Source organism: Struthio camelus, chromosome 26 (assembly GCF_040807025.1).
Source record: "Struthio camelus isolate bStrCam1 chromosome 26, bStrCam1.hap1, whole genome shotgun sequence".
NCBI lineage: Eukaryota > Metazoa > Chordata > Aves > Struthioniformes > Struthionidae > Struthio > Struthio camelus.
Genome location: NC_090967.1, coordinates 3,955,247 through 3,979,350, shown reverse-complemented (window position 1 = coordinate 3,979,350; position 24,104 = coordinate 3,955,247). Strand labels below are relative to the sequence as shown.

The following is a 24,104-nucleotide window of genomic DNA, read 5'->3' as shown; positions in this document are numbered from 1 at the left end:
CAGATGCCTTATGTGCCCGTTGAAGCTAACACAATCATGGTACAATGGGAGCGAGGGAGATTCACTGCTGACATTCGTGTCTGCTTTAAATGTGCCTTCTTTTGGTTGATGCCAAAATCATTGGAAGGTGCTCATCTGCTCGCTCAGAGAGGGGCCACACTTTGACTGGTGACTGTCACCCTAGGCAGGATAACCTTTAGGCCACTCAAAAATAGCAGATGAGGGGAAAAAGTAGCTCCAAAAATATAGGTCATGATAGGAGGAGATCAGAAGGGGCACCTGACCGGCACCAAAAAGACCATTTTGAATTGTTTTCTGAATTGAAAAGAGAGTGCAAAAGAATGGGGCAGGAATTACTATCCCAGACAAATACATTGTCTGGGATATAGCCTGCCCATGGCCAAGGCACTCCCAGTGTCTGGAGTTTCCCAGGGCTCTGGCACGTAGCAGTGCTGCAGCCCTACACTTCTGTTTGTCGTGTTTCTGAGCGTCCTGAGCGCTGGCTCGCATCGTGTGGTGCCTTCTCCTTTTGGGGACTGGTGTTTCTGCTCTTTCCAGCCCCAGTAGTCCCACTTGGTAGTTTTCAGATCAACTGGCCGTTTCTGACATCAGCAGATACCCAGCCTCACGGTCTGATCCTCTCTGCACTCAGAGCAGACTGTGAGGCAACCTAGAGCTGGAGGAGCAGCATTTCAGAGCCTGTGACATTCAAATTAATGGCAGTTCCTGATTTTTGTGGCTTCTGGGTCAGCTACTGTCAGGACAGACTCCAGAAGAACAGCTTAGAGCTTCCTCGTGGCTTTCACCTGTCTACAGAGCAGCTGAAGGGGGGGTTGCAACGTATGTAGATGTATGCAAACCAGCTCTAATCTAGCTAGCTCAGGTACAATAGCATTTGAGTACGCTGCAGTATGGGCTACGCGAACTTGCCAGTGACTCAGGGAACTGGGCTAGCCTAGGATGCTGAAATTTATACCACTGCAATTTAATTGCTGTCGATGATGTAGCTACCTGTGTGACACTCGTCGGTCTGACTGCAGCAAAGCCATATCCTGGCATATCTCAAATGCCTTGGAGCTCAGTTTTGTTGCATAAAGGCCCAGGCATAGCAATTGCAAGGGAGACAGGTTGGAATATAAAGCAACGTACACGTGCAGCAAATACCATTTTAACCAAGACGGGGAGAACTGACTTGCAAATCTCTGTAGCTACACTGTGAAGTGGTTGCAGTATGACACAGAAAAACCTCTCTCTAGGCAGAGCTGTAACAAATTCCTTCCCTTTGTTACTCCGGCATCGGTATGAGGCGTATAATACATGTTCATGAATGAATCCATTATACATACGTTTTTTATGCCATCAGTATTTTAGATAGATGAAGAATACAATCGGTTTGGACACATTTCATGCAGTTTTGAAATGCATTATGTAAACATTGCAGATGCAGGGCATTTTCTTTCATTGCCTGTGTATTTTTATATGCTGTGTTATCTATTTTAAATATATGCATGAAATGTGTCATGAAACATCTGACATATGTGGAAAACATATTACTCTACCGTATGGGCAGTGTATTAGGTCACTCATGAACAGCTTGAAAACAGCAATCATTTGCATATGGATATATAGCTGCTTATGTTACAATACCATCATAGGGGAAAAAGGAGTATGTCCCAAGTCCATGTGGGTCACTGGCAACAGCAGTACTGTTGGGCTGGTGATGAGTGAAGTTATGAGAAAAAATTTAAATACCTAGAATGTATTGTGCCTGGAAAGTATCATTGACTCGTAAGAGGGTAATCCTGGGGTCTTGTAAGGCACAGTAAGCAGGAGTGGAAATTTCTTTTTATAATCCTTTGTGCTATGATATTTTGATCAAGTTACCCTTGCTCAAGGACCTTCCCTGCTGTACCGAGGGTTACGGAGCAGATTCTGTTCTCTCTTTCAGGCATCCACATAGGACTGGACTGATCCTCTGGGCTGAATGAGGTTAGTCCACATTAGAAGTGGTACAAATGGGATCGGATCCCGTCCTTGATCTCTATGTATGTCTTTCTGTCAGGATGGTAAATGTTATTTAATGTTACATTAGTAAATCTTGAAGTCTGGGATGGGATGATTCACGATGAATAACAAATTCAACTTGTTGCCATTTTTGCTCTGCACAGATTTGCTTTTGATTTCACTTGGCAGTGCGCTGGTGGATGTTAATTCTTGGCAGTATTAGAATAGTAAACAGCAAAATCTCACGTATATTAATTTTTACATTTTCACATTACAGTTCTTCATTGATTAATTTTTAGATTGATCCCAGAAAGCACTTAGAGAAATATTACAGTTTGCACTTTATTGGCATTACATGACACTATTTCTGGGCTCCAGCCCAGCCAAATATATTCTTAAGTGTAAGCAAGTGCCATTGATACCAATGGAAATATTCATATTCTTAAAATTAAACATATGCTTAACCATTTTAGTGAGCAGAGACATCTGGTCTCTTATGGAAGACCTATCTAAATCAATGCAGCATCAATTGCAGACTGTGAATTTTATAACTCAGTGCACAACTGAATGTTGCTTTCGGTGAATACTTCAGCATTTGAGGTATCTTTGCCTTTTGTTAAATATTTGTGCTAGTGAGATTAAACGTGCCAGTTCAGAAGAATAACCTAATTCAGTTCAACACTTAAATGCATGTTTAGAAAAACATGTTAAGTGTGCTCATGAATTGGGACCTAAGTGACTGAATGTTCATAGAAACTGTGTAAAAAAGGTAGAGAACAGTCCTAATTGAACCAATGTTCTGAAATGTAATGTGAAGGCACAGAAAAATTAATCCATCAATTTTAGGTATTTTGATAGCAACCATTACTAGAGAATTGAAGTTATTTGAACCACAAATATGAATTGCTTGTTTTTCTTCCAGAAAGAGCAGTGAAAGTGTGTTCCCAAGTGAAACTAATTCATAAAGGTTTATAAAAATGATTGAAAAAATCATTTAAGTTTTTGATCAAAAATATTTCTGTCAACTTGTATATTTGGCCAGGTAGCAGCCATGCTCCTCCTTATTAAGAAGCAACTTTTACCCACATCTCCTCTAGGCTGGTTGGTCAAAACCGTCCCTGATCATGTGTGCATCCACCGTGTGAGCACATACAGTAAGGCATAGGCAGGCACCTTCAAGACCCTGACCGCTGCAAACATGATGACAGAGTGTTTGCTGAAATGCAGCTTCCAGCTAATAAGGACCTGATACCTTTCATCGGTCCAGCAAAATCATCTGGAATGATTTGTCAGTCTGGACAATTCTGGCATTTTTTTAAATGACCCTACAGCTAATTTTGTCCTATATGAAATGTGGATAACAAGGATGTGGGTAAAACAGTAACAAAAATTAAACCTCTTCTTTCCTAGCAGTTGCAAGGTGTGTGTAACAGATTGCCAACCCCTGAGTTGCAAATCCTGGGTCAAACCTCAAAAGTAGCGCTGAGAATTGAAAGGACGACTTCTGAAGGTAATGATATTTGGAGTTTATCTATCTGCTTCCTGAGTTTCTCAGCCCTTTGCATTCGTGGTTTCAAGATTTTCACTGCAGACCTAAGAGATTGAAACTGAAAAAAATCAAAGCTGAATTGATGTTTTTTTAACATGACTCCAGAAATTGGTTCTTTAAATCAATCATAAAGATTGCCAGGCTTGCAGTAAAATCCCGAGACTTAGCGACGTTCGTTGTATGTTACAGAACTATCATCTTCCTTGCCCTTTGAGACAGTTAACAAATAGAGATTTTTTGCAAAAGGCATAAGAGACTCTCCAGTGAAATAATTTCTTCTCCTGGCATTGTTAAAAGCAGGGGCTGGGTTATTATTAAGTACTCCTGCATTATTTAGCAGGTTCATGAATGTGCAATGTATTTTACAGATAAATCACTCTGCCTTGAAAAGTTTCCAGTCGGCGGGCCAAATCCTGCAGTGTAAATCTGTAACAGCAGGAGGCAACTCAGTGCGGCAGAACAGGTAAGTGTTAATCCTGGATCCTGCAAGATTGGTGTGTTATCAATATTATTTCATTTGTGTTGCAATAGCACCAGATAGACTCAACTGATGGCATTGTTTCACAACCTCTTTAATCTGGCGTCAGTTGAAAGAAGCAGCCTCTCTGTCCTCTTCCTCATTCCTGCTCCCTCTTTTGCCTCTTTTCTTGTGGTTTAGGCAGCCACATGGTGAACCCAATCAGGGAAATGATCCGAGTTAAAGCTCATCTGGCAAAAATAAGGAAAGGAAAGGTTTAATTTTAATCAGTTCTAGCTCAGATCCCTGAGTGCGGGGGTTTGCAGCTCTGCCTGCCCTGCCTGCTTTCCTGTTTTGCTTACTTTGCTGAATGAGCTGGCTGGTTATGCCTGGAGAGGCACACGCACGTCTAAGGGTCCCGATGCAGAAGGTACCGTTAGAGCTCCCCACGGCCTCGGGGGTTTGAAACGGGGCCACAGTTGTCATTGGTTCTCTGAGGGCTCCCAGCTTTACCATTCTAGCGTGCTGGTCCGTCACTGCAGGATCTTTTTCAGCTCACAGTAGGAAAGCCCTGGCTCATCCGCTTGACAGCCCCGCTTGTTTTTGTGGGGTGTTTTGTCAGCTCTACGGTGCAATCTACACCCCGCAAGCTGGAAGCGTGGCTCACTTGCAGGAAGGATAGGGCATCCCCAGCAGCTCAGAGATCTTTTGGAGGTGGCACCCAAGCCTCAAATAACTTTGTACAGCTCTGGCGTGCCCAGACCACAGTCACGTATCCATGCCGGGGCTGCTTCCCTCACTCAGGCTACAGCCCTGCTTGGAGCAGGAGGCCCTGCCTCAGGCGCTGCCGTCCTTTTAAAGCTGCTTTGTGGATTTCTTTTCTTTTCTCTTTTTTTTTTTTTCCCCCCGCAGGTTCCCAGGGCTGGGGATTCAGCTTCTGGCTTCATCCAGAAATCCCTGAGGGTTTCAGATCCCCACGAGGCCTCTCAATGTCTTGATCTGCTTGAATAGGCATTTTTAACGCGGCCCTGGCTGTCATCAGGGCCTGTTACAGTCACTCAACTGCAGCAACATTGTTCTCAACGCAGAGGCGCCTGGAACACCTCCCTTATTACCATAAGACACAGGGAATTTTGCCTCTGGGTTTCTCTGCAGTGCATCACACCGGCTGCTTCGCTGGAGACGGCCAATTAGCCCTCCGCGCCCTCACCCCGGCCTCCTTCCGTTCATGGCATCTCTCAGCATCCCCGGCTCTCAGGGCTGCTGGAACCTGTCCATCTCCGGAGGGCCCCGGCTGCCCTGGCGGAGGTGAAGGTGACCCCTTTTCCTGTGCCAGGTTCCCTGGCAACAAGGCCTTTCTTTGCTAGCCGGCCTCCTCCACCCCCTGAAGGGGAGAAAGGATATGAAAGCCCTGCTGCACTTTTGAACTTGCTGCCGGCGCGCTCAGTGGCTGTGCAGGGCAGCGCCGATGGAGGGGCTGGACCCAGCGGGGACCCGGTGCAATTGCCCAGAAGTTATTAATAGGCTGTAGAAGAATGTGATGGGCCGGGGGAAGGGGTGCAGCGGGGAGGGAGAGAGCAAGAGGGAGCGAAACGGAGAGGATAAGTGAAAGGGAGACAGGGTGACAGAGGGAGAGGCAAGACTGATGGCATGTGGGAGAGACAAAGAGGAGAACAGAGAGGAGACAGGCACCGGCGTGGGGAGACAAGAGCAGACAAAGGCCAGGGCACTGAGTCCCCCTTGTCCTGTGTCTTGTGCAGGCATTTCACCAGTGGCCGTGCAGTCGGCTGTCCCCTGTGCGAGGGATGGAGCAGGCAGAGGGACTGGGCCTGGGGGTTCAGCCCTTGCACAAGGCATCCCTTTCCCAAGATGAAATATTGCTTGGGGTTCATGAGCCAAACTTGCCATCTAGTGGCTCTGGGGACCATTGCAGAGGGACCCACAAGGCAGCTGTGGCTGCAGGAGGGCCACAGCACCGGCATTGCATGGCAGGCTGTGCAGCACCTTCTCCCACAGGGGCTAAGCCCGAAGTGCTTCTGCTTCTGCTTTACTTGCAGGGGCCCAAAGACCCTGCAGTTCCCTGGGGTTGCGTTACTTGGTTCTGGCTGCGTTGCAGGGAGCCATCCTCAGCAGCTCTGCCAGCCTGTTGGTGCTCTCCAGAGATCGTCTTGGCTGCTCGTGGAAGGACACGGATGCCTGGCATGGTCCAACTTGTCATCATAACGCAGCAAGGCTCTGAGAACGTCCTGTGGCTGTGGAAGCACCTTCATCTTTGGCACACTGGGAGGAGAACCCGGAAAGCATTGCTCCGTGCCCATGGCATGACGCTGATGTTTTTCTGGGGCTTTACGCCTTCTATTGCTCTGTGTTTCCAAAGCTCCCCAAGCATTTAGCTAATGCATTGGCTCCTTTTCTCACTCTCTGCCACCAGCCAGCCATTTCCATGAGCAGGGAAGTCACCAAGTTATACGTGGCCATCATCACTGCAGGGTGAAAAAGGGGATGGAGACGCACATGGAAAGGTGAGGTGCAGCAGAGGGGGAAGGGAAGGGGAGGAGAGAGGAAACTAGAGCATGGTCTTTTGCAGATTTAGCAGCTTGGCAGCTTGGTGTGAACCCAGGTGGCAGGTAGAGCACCCCAGGACCCAGGCCAGCAGAGTCTCTTTTGGGCTATCACTGTCCTCTGAGCACAGGAGGATTTATTTTTATAAATAGCTCTCCCAAGATCAGAGAGAGCTTTGGCCACCCTATTTGAGTGGCTGGCAGATAATAGGGGTCATGGTGCAGTCAGGGGAAAGAAAGGGGCCCATTGCAAATTAGTGTCCATAGCTTTAATGTACGACTCTCCAGAGCAAGACCACATACATCAATAAATAAAATTAATAATAATATTTACAGCAGCCCCAAAAAACCTAGCTGTCACTAGTTTGGCTCACTACTTTGGCTTCTGTCTTCTCAGCTGTGCCCTTGTCAGCAAGGGGTGCCACAGCTTGACTAATGAGGAAGACATGAAAGCAGCACCGTTTCCCTCCCCTTCTCTGTAGGGATCTGCTGGAGGAGGAGATCTTTCGTTCCCTGACGTCGGTCTGGGCAGAGTCTTCCAGCCAGCTGGGGGCTGCCACCCTGCTTCATGCCCAGCATCATGAGGCCTCGGCCACTCCCTGACCCATTTGCTAGCCAGATTGCCTTTGTTCAAGGAGCAAGTGCGCAGCTGAGGTGTTCCCCGTGCAGATACACGTGTGTGCACCACGCACCCTGTGCCCAAAAGATGCCTGAGGGCAGCTGGCTCTAGCACTGTTTGTGGGGTTGCTCCAGAGCAACATAAGGCACTACAACAGGCCAGGAGTTGCTGGGCCAGTATTCCAGCTTTGGCTTAAACGATGGCATCTCGTAGGTGATGTTGAAGTAGATGACCAGAGGGCAGCAGTAGAGGAGAGATATGGCTATCAGCACGTGCCTGGCAAGGAATCCAAGAAGACATATGTGAGATGGGTAACTCAACCACCCACCCGTCCTGCACTTTGCTATGGTGTGTGGCCAGCATCATCGCCATGAGGTTGGAGCCAGTACGGGGTTGAGCTCAGCTAGACTAGACACACACTAGGCCATCTTTGCCATAAGGATGAATATGCATGGACGCTGTGCCAACGTCATCTACTGCTTTCAAGACACCAGCCCTGTTCAAAGGGACTCTGTTCCCCCTGTTCCTCCATCAGATCCCTGTATCAGGTCATGTGATGGGGTGGAGGGAGGAATGGATCCTGGGATACTTGAGTGACAGGGAAAGATCCGGATCCCATGATGCACAAGGGCTGCAGGGAGCATGAGTCCTGGCAGGTTTGTGCCGAAGGGGAAATCCTAGAAGAGCCCGGTGAGCACAGGGATGTCTGAGGCAATTCCACACACAGAGGGGGACTTAAACCTCAAAGCAAACCACCCATTCCACCTCTCCTAGCAATAACCTTGTGACCTTGGGTATCTTAAACCGCAACCCAATCATCCCAGTGATTTGTGTGGATGAATCTGAGATGTGCTTAGTGTGTAGCACTTAGAGCAGCACTTGGTTAGGCACTGAAATGTCTTGCTTAAGCAAATCACTGTCTTTCAGTTTGGTTATTAAAATAACTCAAGTCACAGCTCTCATGACACAGCTTCCTGGGAGCAGATGCAACCTTTTGAAAGCAAGATTCTTAACAGGAGTGATTTCACAACAATTCAGCTTGCAAAACATCGTTTGGTTGGTGCTGAGGAGGTAAGGGATATTAAGCAGTGATTAGGTCCAAATCCTTGGGCTGAGGCCAGGGTGAGGAGCAGCATCAGTGGTCACAGAAGAAAGGGGGAGAGGACTGGGCAAGGATGCATCTGCTCCCTTGTCAAGTACCATGGCTGTCCAGCCATCCCTCCTTAGCTGTGGCCCTTCCACTCCTCAAATGGCTGAGCAAGGCTTCCTGCCTCTCTGCTGCAGCCCTTACCAGAAGCTGTGGAAGTAGGGGAAGTTGATCGTCTGCCAGAGGCTGCAGAGCCACTTGTCAGCTATCCAGCTGGTGATGGCCAGTCCCCACCACATGACCATGACTGCAGCCATCCGGTGAACCCGCTTGTCTTTGCATCTGCAAGACATGAGTGCAGAGGGAGCGAGGTATTATGTTAGAAGGAAAGTGAGTTTTCAAGAGGGCCTGTGAGTTTCTGTCTGCTGCTATTAGTGCAACAGGGCAAAACCCACTGAGTTTCTACTGGAAAGGATTCACAGGACCACAAAGATCAGAGAAGCGTGGCTGTGTGTCAGGGGCTCCTGACTCTTTCCCCGGGCCAGAATGATGTTAAGAGATGCTGAGGCCCCTCCTGCCTTCTCCCCACATCCTAGTGGGTTCCTCCCAACCCCACATTGGTTCTCAAAGCCCACATGAAGAGGAAGGAGCTGCAGAGATAGCAGCTGAGGATAAGACACACTTGTCCCAACTTGTCCCATGGCTTGTCCTCATGCTGAGAGATAGCTGGGCCAAGTGGCCTTCTCATATCCCACTGCACACAGTCCTGCCTGTGCCCATTCCTAGATCTGTCCCAGGCTACCCCAGCTCTTTGCAGAGTTGATGGCCCAACATGTGTCTGATGAAGCCCTGGGCCTCACTGAGTGATGGGCACGGAGCTGTACAGACTTACTGCCATGTTGTGAGCATGCCAGGATGTGCAGATAGCCCTTCCCGGACCCCTCCTTACTTTTTCAGCTCTCGCCATGTCAGGTAAAGCAAGTGGAAGGCGATGCAGTTGAGCACATAGGCATTGAAGGCCGGTTTGATGAAGGACATGAGGGTACTGACCACAGTGATGACACCACTCAACCACAGGAAGTGCTTCCTAAAGAGAAGACAGAGTTGGGAGTGAGTATCAGTGCCCCAAGGGTTTCACAGTAGTGCAGGATAGTGATGGGAGAGGTCCTGCTCATTGCCTGGGAGAGGTAACCCATCTCCAGCACTTCCCATCTGTCCCACACAGCTGACCTCAGCCTCTGTGGTAGTCCTGACTGGAAGACAGGGGTAACTGTTCCCTTTTAATCGAGCACTGAGCAGGAAAGTGCTTTGCCAAAGGCCTCCCAGTGAGTCTGTGGCAGAGCTGGGAACATCACCTAGAAGGTAACTCGGGCACTTTCATGGTGATGCCAAAGAACAGCATGGCAATGGGAGCTTTGCGCAAGGAAGGACTGCAGAGCAAGAGCCCTGGCAGCGGTGGGCAGGGGTTTCAGCAGTGCAAACATGCAGATTTGGGCTGACTGAACAACAATAGAGCTTAAAGAGGCCTTTCACATGCAAATCCCTTCTCAGGTCCCTTCCCCACTCCCTGCCTCCCCCAACCATGTCTCCACAGTGAACTCCTGATGACCTCCTCTTTGGCATGGGAAGCGCAGGCTTGGAGCAGGCCTTTGCAAGGCTCCTAGCTGGGCTGGCTCAGAGGGGTCTGGCGAGCCTGCCAGGGTGTGAGCATCCTCTGAGCAAAGCCCCGCTGGGTTCCTGTTTCTGCTGCTTTATGCCCACCCAGTCTCCCCATCTTTTGTGCTGAGTTCCTCTAGCCCAGCCAGCCCCCCTGCAAACAACCTTTGCAATGTGGGAGAGTTAAGCTGGGCCAGCTTGTCCTAGGGAAAACCCCATCAGCCTTCAGGGAAAACTCTCTATGGATGGCAGGGGAAGCTGTGACAACTTGACAGCACAGGTAATTGAATGTTGGTGCTCAGGAACATTCAATTTCCTACTCTATGTGAAGCCCCCAGGTCCCACACTTCCCCAGATGGTTCTGTGCTCTCCCTGAGGGCTAGCAGGACTTCCAGCCCCTTGGCAAATTTACACAGATGAGCAGTCCGCACATTCCTGACATGGCAAACCACAGGTTTGTCCAGTCCAGCCACACCACATGCAAGAAACAACATGCCCAAATCTCTGACTTTGAAATTCTCCATGCAAAATTTCCTGATAAGCTTCGCAAAGACTGGTAGCTCCAGCCAACAGGAGCTCAGCCGAGTGCTCCTCAGAGGAAGTTTCTTACTCTTCCACTGTCAGCGTGTCTAGTGCTGAGTGATGGAGGATCTGGCCCCAGAGCAAACTGCAGTAACCTCATGGGTGACCCATTGCAGGGCAGCTAGCTGGGATAGGGGGAACTCTGTGGATCACCTGCGTCAATGTCAAAGTCCCATCCCTCCCCTTGCTACCTGCAACCACATGTCTCTCTGAGTTATACCTGTTCTTGATGCATCGGGGGAAGTAAACCTTTGGGTACCAAAAGGAATATGCCACAGCCAATGTCCAGAGGATGGAGAGCTCATCCAAGAGCTGCCCCACGTAGCTCAGGGTCATGTGAAAGTACATTGAGAAGACACCTGCAAGGAACAAGGCAGACTGTGTCAGCAAAGTTCTGTCATAGAGCAAGCCCATCTTGCCCAGGAAGTTCTTGGGGGCAATTCCTGAGGATGTTCCCTTCCTCAAGGGCAGGGCACAGACCCTGGAGTTAATGCAGACCTGAGTGAGTCAATCCACAGAGCACCACAGAGATTTACCGGGCTGGGAGCTGTGCAGCCCTAGCCATTGAGAATCATGAGCTGCAGGGCTTCGTACAGACATGGTGTCCTGTTTCCCACCCCAGCTTGTTCCTGTGCTTTGGCCACTGAACCAGTCTCCAGAGCCAAAGGTACTGCAGAGGAACAGCTGGGTACTCTGGCAACCAGTTTGGTCTTCTCACAACCTTGGCACTCACCTACACAGAGGAGCAGGGCAGAGACGAAATACAAGGGCAAGGCACGCTGCTGGCGGTACTGCCGGTTCAGGTAGAGCAGGGCAGGAGAAAGGACAAAGAAGCTTACATTGCTGATCTGAAAAACAAGAGGCACATTCAGCTTATTGCATGATCTTGGGCAAGTCCCATCCCACCTTATGCCTCAGTATCTCTCTCCACGAAGAGGATACTGATCTCTAGTGGAAAGAACCACATGAAGGCAGGTATTACTCTTGGCACAGGAGGAAGGACAAAGGTGTTTCTCGAGGCTGGAACTGGAAGGATAGCTATTGCTGTGGCAGCAAGGGCTTCAGGGAGCTGCGCTCTCCATATAAGCAGCCTCTCAGGCCAATGAGTCCAAGGTAAGACAGCGTGCTCCCCTCGGGTGATGGTTTATCTTTGGCTTGTGTCCTTAAGCAAATTGCCAAAGCTTTCCTGTTTGCAACCCTCTCCCTCTCCTGCCATGCCAGGCCTGCCAGAAACTCCCTGACTGGCTTTTGCCCCTTTCAGCCAGCAGCCAGCCCCCACGAGGGGCTGGATGGGCACGAGGAGCAAGGCAGCCACAGTTAGGAAAACCATCGTTAACCGGGAGTGGGTGTGGTGGAGAGCAGCAGGATCAGTAGGACAGTTGTAGGTGGGGACTTAATGGAGGTGACATCCTGTAGTGTCACATGCAAAGCCATCTGGCCTGGAAGGGCAGGTACTCTGAACATTAGTAATTATGTAAAGTCATAAACATCTTTTAAGCATACTTTGCAAATGAATGCAGCGTAATTATTCTGCCCTGTTTTGCAGTTCAACCGAACTGCTTCATTGGCAGACTTTGGTTTGGCTGGGGTGAGGAGGGGATCGTACTGAAGCTCAGCCTGTCGCTGCTGCCGGGGCCCAGTTGCTGCTGCGAGGCAGTTCTCTGGGGCTTTGTTAGGGCAGTGCAGAACCACCTGCTAAAATGCCATTTGGCAAACTACCAGGATGACTTTATCTCCCCCTGATGATTGTTTTCCTTTCATCTTCCAGCTAGGTACTAAATGAGGGCCCAAACCTGGGATCTGACCTCCACAGCTGGAATCTCACCCCTCAGCAGACCTTTCCATACACAAGCCAATTGCAAAATCAAAGCTTGGCTTATGAGGTCCCTTGGGATCTAAGCTTACAGTAACAGAGCTGCAAATCACAGGGATGTTGTCATAGATATGAAACACACCCACTCATATTCCAGAGGGAAACACAAGTCATGCTCAATGTAACGCCTCTATTCCCTTTAATACCCAGAGATTAATCTTGAACTTCACCAAGGTTTCCATGAAACAACTTGATGCTCATATTAACAGCAATTCTCAGAGCAAGCATATTGGTTTTCTATAGGTGCTTTGAGACAAATCCAGGCATATTCCTTTTCCACCTATGGAAAGGGAAGTGCTGGTCCTACTCACGTACTCAGGGTCAAATAGTTCAGGAACAATTGAAACGATCGAGAAAACAAACCATGTATTAAAGTAACAACTTGTACAAACATTTTTTTTCCCCTGTGAAATAGTTAAAAGAGGCTTTTGGAAAACAAGGAGGGATTGCAAGAAGAGGCGAAGTGCTTGCAGAAAAGGCCACAGCATGCATGTGCCAGCATGCATGTCAGAAGTGAGGAAATGCGGGGGTTTGAGATTGCATATAGAGAGGTCTGAATCCCTGCTGCACTGGGCATTGCAACAGCGTCATTAATTACATGATAGCAATGTTATCGCTTCATTAAGTTGGTATGAGAAATGCAAGATCAGATATCAGAGGGGAGGAATAATCAGGAGAACAGCACCAACAGAAACAGAGATTGCAGAATGAATCCGCGCAGAGCAGCCAAACTCAGAGCTTAGGGGCTGAGCCACTACAAAACTGCATCCATGAGGGGACTTCACCACTGACAGGACAGAAGCCCTGATTTTGCAAGTGCTGTGTTAAATCATCCCTTTAGCACGTGGCAAGCTCCTTTGCAAACACAGTCGGAAGGGCTTTGCTCCCAGTACACGCATTAGGAAGCTCTGCAGATTTTCTTCTCGGCCTTAGCCCCCTGGCTTCTGCATATACCTGGCTGAGCTGTGCTGGCCAGGAGGCGCCAGCTGCCTCTGCCCAGGATTTCTGGGAGATGAGAGAGTGGTGATGGAGCCAAAGTACAAACCGACCTGCGAGAGCGACTCAGCCCCATGCTTTCCCATTTGCCACGGGATCCCTTTATCCCGGGATCTCTTTCTAGGAGAAAAGCAACACTGGGATAAGGGACATGGCTCTAATCCTAGTGCATTAGCAGGAGCATGGGAAAGGCCCCAGGGCTTGTGCAACTCAGCACTTTGCAGGCTAAGATGGAAGGAGAGACCTGCAGAGAGCCAATTTGCTTCTCCATCCATGACAAGGTGAGAACGGGCCTCCAATATGGATTTGGACAGGAGATGCTGGTTTTCAGACTCTAACTGGATGCGTGAGCACAACAACGGTGTAATAGCAAGCCAGGCACAATGCGAGTCCTTACTCAAGACAAATATTTTCTGCAATTAAAGATTTCTAAAAGCCTCATTGGCCTGGAGTGTATTCATTAAGTTGAAGGCCAACGAACCAGGTTTAGCTGACACAAGAGCCTCCAGGGCCAAAGACATCTCAGAGGCTATCCCAACCTGTACAGCAAGTTCCTAATAGCCAGATCTGTGTAGCAGAAGACGAGGCTGCGTGTCATGACATGGCAGCATCATGCCAGTGCTTTGGGGCAGGAAACAGCTGTTTGTGTAGTGATTTTGAAGTGCTGGAGAAGGAGCTGCCCTGTTCCCGCGCGGGAATTTCTGGACACATGAGCGAGCGATGCGCCTGTGATGCAGCGGGGTTCCTGAGCCCATGCAGATGGCCGGGCTAACTGCACCGTGACTCCGACACAGTGTGAAAGTGAGTGCTTGTCTGGGCAGATCTGGCTAATCTGAGCTTGCAGTGGAGCTTATCTCTACCAGTTGACGGACATGTTGGGGAGTTCTGGATGGACGGCAGCGTCAGAGCTACTAGTGCTTTGCCAGAGGGACTGCTAAGGATCTAGATGTCATTACCAGCATCCTGATCACTCATTTCAGGAAAGAAATGATGGCAGAAAGACAGGCCCCTGACTGATGACCCTGTAGCACAATCCTATTCTCCTATGAACAGCCAGAAGACAATAAATTTCTGGGCCACTGAGTCACTATAAGTAGTTATCACTTTGTTGCTGAACTGCACCACCATGAGCCACCATGTATTAATTATTAGGTACTTAGGGATATTGTTTATATTCTCTGCTTATACCCTTGCTGCTCATTTCTAATAAAAAGCATCCATCCCAAGCTGGGCCGAGAGCGAGTACTGCTGACACAGAGCGCGTTGCTGCTGCTAGCACAAAACTACTCGACTCGAGCCCCAGGCAGTGCTGGAAGGAAGACGCTGAAGAGGATGCTCCATTAGGAAGCCCTGCTGACTTAGTGGTGCAGGAGCCTTAGGGATGAACTGGCTGGATTCCCAGATTGTCTGAAACTCTGGCAAACTGGCACTGAAGCCAATATTAATGTGATAATCCCAGGGCAGGCCAACAAGATAAGGCTCAGAAAGTTTGCCACAGAGAGGAGGCAATCTGAATATGGGTAAGAAATGAATGGAGGAGAGAAAGGAAGACCAGAAGTGCTGGGATCATATCCGAAATACTGTCCTTCAGGCCAGTCCAGCTCTGCAGTTTAGAAGCCTGTGCAACAAGTAACCTAGTCAGCAAGAGTCAATGTTTTATGGAAATCAGAGGCCTTGGGTCCTAAGGAAGGCAGTTAAGCATCTGGCCGTGCCACCTGGTGTCTAGCAGCATGACACAGGCAAGTTAGATGTGTAAGAGCTTTTGGAAAGCTCCTAAGACACTTCTTGGTGTGTTAAGGATGCTAAACCCTTTGACAGTCTAGGAACAAATCAGATCCTGGTGCGCTTTGTGGAAATCAGCCCCTCTCCAGTGTGGCCAGTGTGACTCCAAACCACAGAGGCACTGGACGTCTCCAGCTACATTTGAGATGCTGATCCACAAAGAAGTGATTTCAGTATCTCCTTGCCAGTTCTTCCTTGCTCTGGGGCTCTGAGCCCATCCAGCAGGGAGACACGGCCGGTAATGAGCAACAGTGCAACAGGTTTGGTTGAGTGCCAGAGGAAAGCAGGATTTGGTTCAGACCAGCATCAGGCGTGCTGCTCTTGCACGTGGCTACCTGGATCAGGAGCACGCATCCTCTCCTGAGCAGGACAGCTAATTTTGGCCAAGTGCCCTTCTCAAATAACTAAATACAGCCCAAGCATCCCTCCTCTGAGACACCAGCAGGGCAATTAGAGCCAGCGAGCTGCAGGACTTGAGTGAGGGAATTATTGTTACTATGGGCAATTTATTAAAAGCAGGAAATGCTTTAAAAAAAAAGAAAAGGAAGAGACATTTCCATGAGAAACAAGAACTTCCAGTGTTAGACAGTAATTGCTAAAAGTCATAAACAAGGCCTTTGGAAGAGTTGTAAATCCACATGCCTCATGACTGTGCCAACTTTTAATGGCACTAAGGTAGAAGGACGCGCTCACAGAGACAGGCTATCTACCGAGTCCTCTGTAGACAGAAGCAGATGGCTCTGGTCATACTCGAGCCAGGAGGCTGCGTTCAAGGGACTGGAGCTGGATGGAGTCTGAGTTACAAAGCGGATCGTACGAGGTGAAATTAGTTCATGCATCAACTTTCCTCTTTTTGAGTTCCGGATTCCCAGCCAGCCTGAGAAAGTTCATGCAAGTGTTGTCTCTAGTTTTGCCACTCCTGTACGTTTAGCTGGAATATATGAGCCCCGCGTGGGACTTACCCCAGTTGGCAGGAGAGCTGCAGGACTGGTATAACAGGATCTCACAAATCTGGGCTAAGGAGCACTGCCAGGGTTTTCTTAGTGGGAACTTAGTCCCATATATGCCAAAAGTATCCTTGATCCCAGCTAGTTTTGTGAGCAACGGGTTCTGGTAAGCAATAAAAGTCCCATGATTTACCTGAAACTCAGAAAAGGTTCCCCATGCAAACACCCTCCAACACCAGGAAGTTTCAAAGGAATGAGCAGGAAGAGAGAAAACAAGGTTGTCCTGTCTCTCGTTTCCCAAAAGCAGCTCTTGGGTGCCAGGAGCCGGCTGCCTTCATGCCCAACCTGCCCTTCGGATGCACCAGCACTCACAGTGTTGTAGTACTCCGCGATAATCGTCGAGCGCTCAAAGTTGCCTTCGCACCAGTCGACTTCTGCGCTCAAGTAGGAAAATATGCTCAGCATCGTTGGGCAACCTTTGCAAAAGGGAAAGAAAGGGGTTAGTTGTGCACCCGGGGGAGGCGCATGCTGCACACCCAAGGGAAAGGGGAGAAACGTATTCTGCCTGCCTTTCTGCCCCTTGCACACACATGCACACCCGTGTTGCACCAGCCTGCTCCAGCGCAACATCCTTACCCTGCTGTGAAAAGCTCATCCTCTTTCCAGCGCGCATCGTTTTGCAGAATATTTCCTCCTCGCTCCCCCACGAGTCACGAGTGACAAATCACCCCAGGAAACGTTCTTGAACTCTGAGCGCGGGTACAGTCACCACAGCCCCATCTACGGCATTAATGTCCCTCTTTGGGGATCCTCGCTGCCATAAGATGCTTCCCCATTTCAACCCTGTCCCTGTCGCCCTGTCGTTTCCCTTCGCTTCACTTTATGACTCAGATCTTTCTGCAGAAAGGACTTCCCTGTGCTCTGAGGGCTGTGAGCTACCTTTTGGGAGTGGACAGTTGTGCTGGGTTTATTGCTCATTGGCTCTTTTCTTATTAGTCTTTTCTTAGTATCCTCCTGAAGGCTGGTGCTTGCCTTATACTCAGCCCAGGAGCATCAGAGCAGAGCTTAGGTGTTACTGGAGACCGATGGAGTGGAGCAGAGCCCTGGGGACGTGGCTCTCTGCCGGCAGGGATGTCACCTCGAATGTACCTCCCATGTGAACGCTGTCCTAGCACCCTAGCGAAAGCTTCACATCTCGAGTGGGCTCTTCACCGCCAGATCCCCCACCCTGGCGTCTGATGGTGACAGAAGCTGTGTTTACTAGTGGGATAGAAAAGAATCTAACCTGTTCTCTCTGTTTTTCTTCCCAATGCCAAAGACTCCCCTCTCCTCGACACAAATATTTCACAGCCCTTTTATTCCTTTCGAAAAGTAAAAATTACAACCAGGTCCCTTAGTTGGCATATTTTGTCTCAAATCCATGAAACTGGAGCTATCTTAGAGGCAGATAGATAGCTAAAGAGATGGATCCAACCCCTAGCAACTGCATACTTGGTACTCAAGAGCCACAGAAAATCTCTGAAGCTGAGCAGCTAAGTCCCTGGACAGTGTTAAACCAACCAGTCTGGCTGCGCTTCTCTAGCTCCACAAAAATGAACAGGCACACGGATGACATCAAGTACTCCAATAGCCTCTCTGAGCTCCCGAGGCACCAGCAGAAAGGGCTGGAAAACATTTCTTTTTTTGACAACTCTTGCAGCTTTCAGTCTAACAGAGGGAAGGGAAATTTATCTTAAAATCATGCGTCAGCTGATTGTGTTACTGTGAAGAAACAGTCAAGTCGTTGTTTACACTGCTGTCAGCTGAGTCAAGTGGTGGCTGGAGGTGTGCAGTGGTGTGAGGCAACCAGGGTTTCCTCTGCTTCTCTTCCCAAAAATAAGTTCAAAGGGAGAAAAACCCAAGAGTGTAACACTAACACAAATAAGCTCTTCTATTACCTCTTGCTTTTACCAGATAAACTGACTTGTGGATACACCTCCATCGCTTTTTTTTTTTTTTTAAATTGCAAGCTAATGATGCCCTCTTTTCAATCCTGGCTGGCTGGTTCCCCGAAGAAGGTGAGACTGCAGCTACAGAAGAAATATAAAATAGATGGTACGTAGATTGATTTGAGGTCTGATGCTTCTTCATCCTGGGTTTCCATATGTTCATTTGCACCAAATGGATCCTCCTGCTCCCTGATGCTCTGCATTATGCTTTCACAGTGATACAAGTGATTGCACAGTGAAAAAAAAGAATCAGACCCAAGGTGGTGAATAATCCCAGAAGAACACACTTCAGTCAAGAGGTAGGTAAGGAACGGAGAAGACATAAGCCAGAAGAAGCAAAAGGGAACAGAAAAATCGAAACAGCAGCTGGAGCGCCCAGCGGCCACCCGCCTGCTACTCGCCTCTCATCCCCATCCCACTTACCTGCGTGTCCCTTGAGACAGACAAGCACCGCTTCCACGCGGAGAGGCAAAATTTCAGGATCTCCAAGATTTCTAGCAAAGCTGGAGCTGTAACCTGCCCTGCTGCTCTAGCTCTGAAGGAGTGCCCAAGGTGTGAGCTCACCACCCGCCGCTGCCAGTACCCTTGCTCCGTCTCTAGAGAAAACTTGGAGATGAGGCACGAGCCATGAGCACCCTCCAGGCAAACCTTCCCGGGCACCAAAGGCAACATATTGGCTGGAGGGTTTATATTGATGCAGCTGGGTGGGCAGGGGCCGAGAGGGAGGGCAGAGAAGCATGAGCTGGAAGGGTTGGAAGAGTGGGTAGAAATGCAGCCTGAAATCATCAGTGTGCCCCAAGGCAGGTTACCTGCGCACGCGCACACGCCCCAATCCTAGCCCTGTTTTTCCCAGGGGAGGGACTGATCCGTACAGCCTCCCTCGCAGAGCTGGTTAAAGAACAACAGTTTTCACCAAAAAACTCTCAAAAAGCTGATGCTGCCTCATTTTCAGGGGTTAAATTTGAGCCACTTTTCGGATTGTTTCCAACTGCTATCGGGTATTTTATTACCAGAAGTAAATAACACTTCTTCTAGCTTTATTTTTGTTATTTGCTCAAAGAATTGGCTGCATGGCACAGTTTTGGGTGGCAACTTTGTAAACATTTTCCCTATGAACCCCATTCAGGATGTCAAGAAAATTGGCAGCGATGAACCTTTCCCCAAAGATCAACCCTTTTTTCTCCGATTCCTCTGTGTAGGGTAGAAGAAAAAGAAATACATTACTTTCTTAAGCCTGAAAGCTTATTATGTGGTCAACTCTTGCTGTTGGAGCAGGGAGACGCTGTATTCAGCATCTGACACTTCCAGACACCCTTGGCCAGCTTCGCCCAGGGGACTGGCTCTTTGGAAACCTTAGCCATTTATTTGATATGTCCATAGAAAGGACCTCATCAGCGTTGAAGCTCAGCACCTTCCAGGGCTCACAAAAACCTTGCAAATCCTCATGCATTTTGAAATGAGAGCATAACTAACCCCTCGAAGCAGCTTATCTTATGACATGGTGGTACTCGTGTTACAGGCAGCAAAGTCCTGGCTGGGTGTCCTTCCAGGCTAGATGCTGCAGCTCGAAGCAGGAGCTCTCACCCCTCTGCATGGGTCTGCAGTGGAGTGTCCGGGCTGTGAAAGTCAGGGGTGAATTTGCTGCACATTCACTTATCGCTTCAGTAAGGACATACTCCATTGTGCTCAGGAGGTCGGGTTAGTGAGCTGAAAGACGGTGCACTGCACCCAGGGGCATCTCAGTGCGTATCAAGTGATGTCTGGGCCATGGCACTCTGAAGTAAGGCAGTTGAGCAAGGGTTTGCGTGGGAAGACGGCAGGAGGGGAGGTGAAAATAAGACAGATCATTCCTAAGTCACATGAGCATACGAACATCTTTGAAAAAAACCAAGTTTTCCCACCCCAAAACCTCTGGCATCCTTGGCATGAGCAAAGCCCTCAAGCATCATTGATGTATCCTTGCCACATGGTGAAGAAACAACCCAGGACAATGTCATGAATCTGCTTCTTTCCTGATTCATCTGTAAGTAGCATTCAGATCATAAAGAGAGCAGCTGATTTTCGGGTGAGTCCTCCTTCCCAGTTCCTCCTAATTGTTGCATCCTTCCTGCCGGTGGCCACAAGAGCCCTGGGTGCCTGGACACTGGGCAGGGGAGCGGGGGCGATGCTGAGGAGTGCAGTGTAAAGCTTTCTAGGTCTCCCATAAGAGTTACATGGAGAATCCCCCAGGCCTGTATTTGAGATTTCTTTCTCTCTGAGCTTTCCCCCAAGTCCTTACCTCCTTGCTAAGACTTTCTTTCTCCCTTCCAGCTTTCTTCTAATGTGTGACATCTCATCTTGCTCAGATACATTGCTTCCACACCAGAGTCTGCAGAGAAACCTCATGGATAAGGTTCGCTCCTCGTCTTGGCCTCGATTTTGGCCGCGCAGCCCAGTAGCCGTTCCCTCCCCACTGCCTGCGATCGATGCCATCCTGCAAGATGCCACATCCCAGGCTGCTTGGCTAATCCCTTTTCATCTCCGCTTTATAACGGCTGGACTCGCAGCACCCGTTTCCACCCTCACCCCCTTTATGATATGGGGACTTTCTTTAACCTGAGGAGCCTCGGCCCCGCTCCCTGCCCATCGGTCACTCGGAGGAGCGGAGGCTCAAGCCCACGTGCCTTCTTCATTGCCTTGGATGCTGCAGGACCACGACGGCCGGCAGAGGAGCAGCCAGCAGTGAGAGTGCTGGCACCCCGCATCCCTGACGCCATTCCCTCAGCCCGCCTTAGTCACAGCCCTTGAGGGCAAGGAGATGTAACGACTTTGCCCGATTCTCACAACAAAGCAGTGGCGAGTTGGGAAGGGAAGCCAGCATTTCAGCTCCCCGGCACCCTGCTCCATCTCCCTGCCTGTGTCCAGGAATGGCCCTGAAGCAGCAGCAGCTCTGTCCTGCTGCTGGCTCCTCTACTTCGGTACGTGGCTTTAGCTCCAGGGCTGCAATTTCATGCTTGCAGGTATAAAAACACGTGTAGGACCTGGGAGTTTGCTAACAGCCCGCAGTTGGATAATCCCTGTTATCCAGTGCTCCATGGGGCAGGAATCACATCCTCTGCTTGCTTTGGAAGCTGCCGAGCGAATCATGGTCTGGAAGAAATAATAACAGCAGCAGGAGACACACTAAACTTGGAAGTGCTTTACACAGCTAAATGAAAGCATTCATCTCCATTCCTGCTCTGTGGCCTACTGGGGGCAATGTACCCGCTCCTCTTCACTCCCGCAAAGCTGTAAATATCTGTGTTTCTTCACCAGGCAGGGCAGGGGCTCCAGGCAACCAAAAAGCATCAGCAGAGACAGCGGAGACAGATCACACCCCCGCGCAAGGTGTGGTTTTGAAGGCTCAAATGTCTGGGACACCTGCTTTTTGCAACGTTGTGGCACTGGTACTTGTGCAAGCCGGGCTCCGGAAGAGCAGTGCACAAGCCTTGTCAGGCCCCAGAGGTTAATGCTGGGGTCCAGGAGAAATTCCCCACCCATCCATCATGATTGAGCAATCGCCCAGGCACTCGATTATCTTTGCTCCAGGCAGGATGCCATACCATACCAGCTAACCCAAGAGTCTTTGCTAATCTGACCACCCCGTGTGTGTTTTGAAATACAGGTAGCTTTAAGACGAACGCTTTAATTACTAATAGCGCCAGCAATAGGAGCAGTAATTAAAGGAAGTTCTCGCAGTGCTCTGTCACCTGGCATGTGCGCTTCTCAGCGCGGTCTCGTGTATGCGCTGCGGGGACTTTGGCTTATGTAACACACCAGGAGCTGCTGGATGTGCAGGGGGCTGAGCAGAAACATTTCTCTCCCTTCCCACCCTGCAGAGGAAAATCTGAGCTATTGAAAGCAGGAGGGAGAAAAATCACCTTCTTCTCAGCAGTGCTGTAAGGGCACCCGCAGGGCTCTCCCCGCTCAGGTGCAGGACGGGAGCCCAGCGACGGCCGCCTTGAGTCCTGCAAAATTTCAAGTTTAGCAGACAAAGAGCAGGGATGTGCCTCTTGCCAGAGCAAACTGCTGCACATAGTAACCGTTCATCCTTTCTTACTTGGAGGAATCGTCCCTCCAAAGAGATGTGAGAAAGGAGGGAGATGAATTTAAAAAGCTCCTTTTTGCTTGGGCTGAGCCTGCAGCTTTATATCGTCGCTAGCAGCCGCCCAGCAGTGCTTTACACTCGGGTAGCTGTGTTTATCTAACGCTGCAATTTTTTTCTCAGAGTGGTGCAAAGCCTCGGCAGAAGGAGCCAGCGGTGGCTTGTGCAAGCTCTCCTAGAGGCTCAATAGCGGAGTCTGCAACAGGCCCTGGAAGCCAGAAACATCCTTCTGCAGCGCCATCTCTGTGCAAGGAGAGCCCCACCAGCCCCTCTTTCCCCTCTGTTCCCCAGATGGGCAGAAAGCAGCAGTGTCTGTATCTGCTTCAGGAAGGGAGAAGTCACCAGGGCCTCCCAACATCCGCCTTCCTCGGTTCACGAGGAAGGGCAGGGTAAAGCTGGTGGAATAAATAGTTTAAAACTCCATAAACACATAAGAAAGCTATTCTGGGTCAAATCAAAAATTTGCCTCTGACTTTGTCAGCGGCAGTAGTGGATCTTTTGGAAGGAATATAGGAAGGAAGTAGGAAATAATCCTGCCCCATCTTCTGGTGATCGGTGACTTAGTACTCCCTGAGCTGGAGGTCCTGGACCATCACGTTTGGTCTGCACAGACCAATCCTCCCTACGTTTATCTCAAAAGGCCGTTTTTGAGGTCTTACCCCCATGGCAATGCGTTCAGGTGCCCTCCCGCTGGGTCCCCTTGCGAGCGGAAAACAGTGAGTTGCTGTTCCCAGCTCACGCTCCTGGGCTCCTTCGCGGTACCTGCTTCTGGCCTCCCTGCCCACCCCGGCCGCTCCTGATGCACGTCCCCGGGCCTTGTCTACTTTTCCATGCGGGTTCGAGGAAGCCCCTTCCATTCCAGGCGCTTTGAAACCTCCGTGTGTTTCCAAAAATAAAGGGAGACTTTAGTATTTCCCACAGTCGTTCTTTGTGCGCTGTTCTGAAAACAGAAATGCAGCGTGAGCGCCTCATGGGCAGGCAAAGGGGATGTTATAACAAGGGCACAGTGACACTAAGAGAAACCCCTCGGAAGAGCTTGTCACCAAAAGGAGCAAAGCCTGAGTTTGGCATCGAAGTATCGTCAGTGGCCGCAGAGCAGATCAGCCAGGATCCAGCGTCGGGGCCGGTCCGGCTCTGAATTCACAGTTTGGCGGCTGGGCTCTGAGACCACGAGGAAGGCCCTCTCCATCCTCCTGCAACCACAGCCTGGCACAAACTTCTTTCTTATTTTCGAAAGCAGACGAGCTCCCCTAATAGTAGAGAGCATCCTTTGTGCAGGCGTGCATTCAAACCCAACCCCGACGGATAACAAGTGACGCCTGTGTCCTTGGGAGAGCTGTTTAGCAGCCACACGGCCACACCGCCGTCCCATCGCAGCTGTCTGCACAATGACGCACGTTCACGTCGAGACCGCGACGCTGTCTTGCAGACCCCGCTCCTGGCAGCCTTAATGCAGAGCCGAACGCGCCGCGCCGCTGGAAGTCACCAAACCTGGGCGACCTCTGGGCCAAACTCTTTGGAAAAGCCAGCTGGGAACGTGCTTTGTGTTGAACATCCATCTCTTCCCAGGCCAGCCCTCACCACCATAGACGTCTCCTTTATTCTTTTAATAACTCCTTGTTTCTTGAGTGTTTTGTTGGCTTTTTTAATTTCCTGCTTTTTCCCAGCAACACAGAGGGACTAAAACTATCTCTAAATAATAAAACCAACTAGTCCAGAGAGTTTTAAAGTCTGCAGGCAATTCAGCGGATAAATGAAGCGGTAAATCTTAAAGGGCCCCAAATAACCCAGGCTGGTGCAATTTTCTTGCGGCTTGCATCAGGGCCGAGTTCACCCCTGGAGAAGCTCTGAGGTATCAAACTGGCCCTGCACCAAGGGGC

The 24,104-nt window shown here is 49.7% G+C and overlaps 1 protein-coding gene and 1 long non-coding RNA gene across 3 annotated transcripts; one reads left to right on the top strand and one right to left on the bottom strand.

Annotated features, from left to right (window-relative positions):
- The first annotated feature begins 1,947 nt into the window (after positions 1 to 1,947).
- Positions 1,948 to 6,914, top strand: LOC138062333 (uncharacterized). Its single transcript, XR_011136388.1, has 4 exons — positions 1,948 to 1,989; positions 3,415 to 3,514; positions 3,922 to 4,016; positions 4,923 to 6,914. It is a non-coding gene; the product is annotated as an uncharacterized lncRNA (long non-coding RNA).
- ACER1 (alkaline ceramidase 1) lies at positions 6,828 to 18,762 on the bottom strand. 2 transcript variants are annotated; one of them, XM_068919882.1, is made up of 7 exons: positions 18,525 to 18,762; positions 16,486 to 16,589; positions 11,249 to 11,363; positions 10,736 to 10,874; positions 9,227 to 9,364; positions 8,482 to 8,619; positions 6,828 to 7,466 (listed from the first exon to the last, which is right to left on the bottom strand). In XM_068919882.1, the coding sequence occupies exons 2-7, from the start codon at positions 16,576 to 16,578 to the stop codon at positions 7,298 to 7,300; spliced, it is 792 nt and encodes a 263-aa protein (XP_068775983.1). In that variant the 5' UTR covers positions 16,579 to 16,589; positions 18,525 to 18,762; the 3' UTR covers positions 6,828 to 7,297. The 2 variants fall into 2 exon arrangements, with proteins under 2 accessions (XP_068775983.1, XP_009665466.2); XM_009667171.2 differs by lacking the exon at positions 18,525 to 18,762 and adding an exon at positions 16,750 to 16,967 and having other exon boundaries at positions 6,829 to 7,466.
- Between the last annotated feature and the right edge of the window lie 5,342 nt (positions 18,763 to 24,104).

Excerpts from the sequence above, each read along its gene's own strand:
- ACER1 (XM_009667171.2), bottom strand. The coding sequence starts at position 16,786 with ATGCGCGCTGGAAAGAGGATGAGCTTTTCACAGCAGG. Across the intron at positions 10,875-11,248 it reads TGCCCTGCTCCTCTGTGTAG|GTGTCTTCTCAATGTACTTT; the intron begins GTGAGTGCCAAG and ends TGTTCCTTGCAG. Across the intron at positions 8,620-9,226 it reads ACATGGCGAGAGCTGAAAAA|ATGCAAAGACAAGCGGGTTC; the intron begins GTAAGGAGGGGT and ends CATGTCTTGCAG.